The 3,697-nt window shown below is 45.4% G+C and overlaps 1 protein-coding gene across 1 annotated transcript; it reads right to left on the reverse strand.

Annotated features, from left to right (window-relative positions):
* Positions 1 to 417: 417 nt before the first annotated feature.
* On the reverse strand, positions 418 to 2,606 carry LOC147608868 (uncharacterized). The gene is made up of 3 exons (XM_086788725.1): positions 1,998 to 2,606; positions 1,606 to 1,895; positions 418 to 1,513 (listed from the first exon to the last, which is right to left on the reverse strand). Exons 1-3 carry the CDS (start codon positions 2,209 to 2,211, stop codon positions 725 to 727), a joined length of 1,293 nt encoding a protein of 430 aa, XP_086644851.1. The 5' UTR covers positions 2,212 to 2,606; the 3' UTR covers positions 418 to 724.
* Between the last annotated feature and the right edge of the window lie 1,091 nt (positions 2,607 to 3,697).

The following is a 3,697-nucleotide window of genomic DNA, read 5'->3' on the forward strand; positions in this document are numbered from 1 at the left end:
TATATGGTACTAAAAATCTAAACAAGATGACCGAGGAATGTGTCTTGGATCTCCACATCCACCAATGATAGTACCATCTTCCTCCATAAGTTAGTGTAGAGTTGTGATGCCATCCCATGCCCATGGAGTGCCCACAACTCCCTCGCCCACTGTGTGGCAAATTAACCTCTAGTTTACCGAAAAAGAAGTGCAAGGCAACATATGTCCTCTACTTTCTTTTTCAATTCACACATGGGTCATTCAATTTCTATGGTAAAGGCAAGTTTACAAATAGATTGATATAGAGAAAATGGACAATGTAAGGTTTGTAACATTTTTGTCATTCAAAACGCATGGGACACTCAATTCCCTGGACAGACAAAAGGATTGATATAGTAATGACCAGATTTTGAAAATAAAAATTTAAGTAGAAACATAAGTCCAAAAATGTATGACTAGAAAATCTTACAATGTCTACTTTTACAAGGCAAGCCGAGAATTGTATTCAACTATTACCCCGCAGCATGTCAGGGGTATCTTACTATAGTAGTGCTAATTAAGAACGTAGAAAATCAATGCTACCTTTTTTCTGATATGGTTGATTTTCATTTTTGCTCCAACCTTGGTAAATCATCAAATTATCAACATTTTCGAGAGGGGAGATAATGGGATTAATTAATTGATAATGGAGAAAGGCGCAAACCGAAGAACAGGATCCAATCATGAGGAAGACGATGTAGGAGCTCTAAACCGGTTGCTGATGATCGCCATATATCCACAGGCTTTCAAGATCAGAGGGTAACCGAGGGAGTTGTGGGCGGTGGCCGACGTTCGGAAGGGGAACGTAGTCTGTGGCGCAGCTGTCGGAGATGGCTTCTGGCATAAGGATAGTGGGCGTCACGACATAGTTGCCGTCGAAACTAATCATTGGCTGCAGCCGTGACGTGGGGTGGTGCTCTTCCTGGAAGATCTGATGAGATGACGTGCACGTATTGCTGTTGACGAGCTGGCCGTGGTCTTGAAGTAACGCCTGGCCGGCATTGAAATGCGCCGGGGTGTAATCGGAAAATCTGGCAGACGAGCAGGAGGAGTATACGTTCGCGCGGGTACATGTGGGCTCGGGCTTGATTGCGTGATGGGGGGACGTAGCGTGATCCTGAGTAGAGTTGCAGCGTTGGAAGAGTGCCGTGAGCAGAGAGCTATCCAGAGAGTAGTCGGCGGCGGCGGCGGCGGAGAGGCTATTACTATTGGTGGCGGGGGGAGGCAGGGAGCTGAGGAGGTTGGCCAGGGTGTGGGCGTTTCTGGGCGGGGTATGGCTGGACATGTGGGGAGATGGCAACGGGGCTGAAAAGGCGGATGTTGTATTCAATGGAAGTTCCATTAGTGCTGGAAGAGTGGCGGCGATTTTGGCTATGCGGGCGTCGGTATGTGGAGCGGCGCCGCCAGCAAGGGCGTTGGTGCGCTGCAGGTCGGCCAGGGCCGTTTTCTTCCCGCCGGCGCTCTTGTGGAAAACTCGGCTCAGAACCCATTCATCCTGCAGCAGAAGCGTGATCAATTTTGTTGGCATATATTAAGCTACAAGAGCGAATGTCTTTCTACAGTTTGGAAGGATTAGAAATTAATTACCTTGGTAAACCGAGGTCGCTGCATCCCTGGTTTGATGTTGTCCTCCTCCGCCCTGTACTCGTGCATGACCCAGTTGGACTTCAATCCCTTGGGCGCTCTGCCCTTGTAGAAGACGAGGGTCTTCTTCATCCCGACGAGCTTGCCACTGCGGGAGCTCATCACCGCCCGATCTTTGCCGGTGGCCTTCCAGTAGCCGGCCTGAGTAGCTCTATTGGTGCGCATGCCGGTGGGGTACTTGCGGTCTCTGAGGCTGTAAAAGTACCATTCCTTCTCGCCCATCTGAGCTCGGCCTGGCGGCCAAACCAGAGCAGAAAGTACATTAAAATCTGATTGAAACAGTGAGATGAATGAGACAGAGTACTGTGCACTAGTGTAGGTCTCGCGTAAATTACCCGGAAGCTCCCATGGCTCGCACTTGTTGAGGTCTGCTACGGTGATCGCCCGATCTGTGAAGTCGGCGTTGTGCAATTTGTTGGCTAGGTAGAACGCGACGAGCTCCTCGTCGGTGGGATGAAACCGGAATCCAGGAGGCAACCATGGCTGGCCTTCATCACGTTGCCTAGGCTCTACTGTGCTAGAAGCACTACTCCACCCAGCTTCTTCCATTTTGAAATTGTCGTAGAGAGAGAGAGAGAGAGAGAGGAGAGCTAGCTACTACAACAACTACAGCAAAATGCAAAGCTATAATTAAAGAGCGAGCTTTATTCAACGCTTGAGAGTATCCCACACGCATGAGATTTCCTTAGCGAAGAGCAAATCCCATAGAATCTATGGAAGCAGTGTGTGGAAAGGAGCAAAGTAATAATTGCAAAGTACTAGAGAATGCTGTGTGATAAACTAGAGGGGGGGGAGGAGATGTAATATAAGGGGGAAGGCTCAAGCCTAGGGTTAGGCTAATGAGAGCCCCTAGGCCTCTAAGAGGGGGTTAGAGAGGTTGATAAGCAACCGAGAAACACAGAGAGTCATACATACACACGTGATGCTTGTGGAGACAGACGAGTCAGAAAAGGTGGAGAGGGAGAGGAGACATTCAGAGAGAGGGAGATGTCTTCTTCTTCTTTAATGGAGGTTGAGGGGCTAGTCACTACTCTAGTATGTGCTAAGTGAGGAATGATGAAGTGGAGGCTCGGCCGCTGTTCACACGTATGACGGGTCCCGACCGTGCATCTCAAGACAGGTGTCCACCTTAGAACTCGAGAGAGAGATATATATATATATATATATATATATTGAGATTGAGATTGAGAGAGAGATGAGGTTCAAGATTATCATTCTAATAACAAAAATTTGTTTGTTTATTTATTGCAAAGGAAGCACACCCTACTCATTTTCACCCTAATAGCTAGCCATGTATTTGCCAAAGACTCCCATGCCCATATTGATCCAAGGGCATGTTCATGTGCGCCATGTAGTAAACTCCAAAAACTATTAAGTTTCCCATGAGAATTAGTTTTTGGGAGGATAGATGTGGCCTCAACTCATCCCAAAGCTAGTTACAAATTTCAAGGCCGCAAGCATATTTGAACTTCAAAAGATATTCAGTTGTGATAGTCATGATTGTGCAATTAGCGTGATTTTAATCAAAAATTTACATATTAATCAAAATACATATTAATTAAATTACATTTTCATTTTAAGTTTTTTTAAATGAAAAGCAAGATCTATAAGAGAGAAGAGGATTACAAAACGACTTTTTGTTCAGAGAAGTTAAGGATTATAAAACTCTCGGCTTATAAACTTCCTCAAATGTTTTCGATTGAGTGAAACCTCTAGAGTGATTATAAACTTCCTCAAATGTTTTCGATTGAGTGAAACCTCTAGAGTGATTATGTATATTTACTCTAGGAAACTTCCTCGAGCATTGATGAGAATCCATGTGATGAACCTTTTCTCTTTGATTTGAATGCCAATAATGCCATGTGTGGCAATAGACGACTAATTTGAGGGAGGTTTCGCTCCTTTTAATGCAAGCTTTACTAGTCCACTACAAGAGTTACAAGTGAACCACATGAGCTCAATGAATCCGGATTAGAATTAGTGCCCAAAAACCCAATTTATAGTGTACTTTTCCTAGAAAGCTCAATTGTTGGCT

The sequence above is a fragment of the Cibotium barometz genome, chromosome 52 (genome assembly GCF_041138505.1).
Source record: "Cibotium barometz isolate CiBa-2024 chromosome 52, ASM4113850v1, whole genome shotgun sequence".
Taxonomy (NCBI): Eukaryota; Viridiplantae; Streptophyta; class Polypodiopsida; order Cyatheales; family Cibotiaceae; genus Cibotium; species Cibotium barometz.

What these genes read in the sequence shown, in the direction of transcription:
- LOC147608868 (XM_086788725.1), bottom strand. Translation starts at nt 2,211, where the DNA reads ATGGAAGAAGCTGGGTGGAGTAGTGCTTCTAGCACAGTAGAGCCTAGG. An exon ending in CGAGCCATGGGAGCTTCCGG is followed by an intron (nt 1,896 to 1,997) that starts GTAATTTACGCG and finishes TTTGGCCGCCAG; the next exon opens with GCCGAGCTCAGATGGGCGAG. An exon ending in AGCGACCTCGGTTTACCAAG is followed by an intron (nt 1,514 to 1,605) that starts GTAATTAATTTC and finishes CTTCTGCTGCAG; the next exon opens with GATGAATGGGTTCTGAGCCG.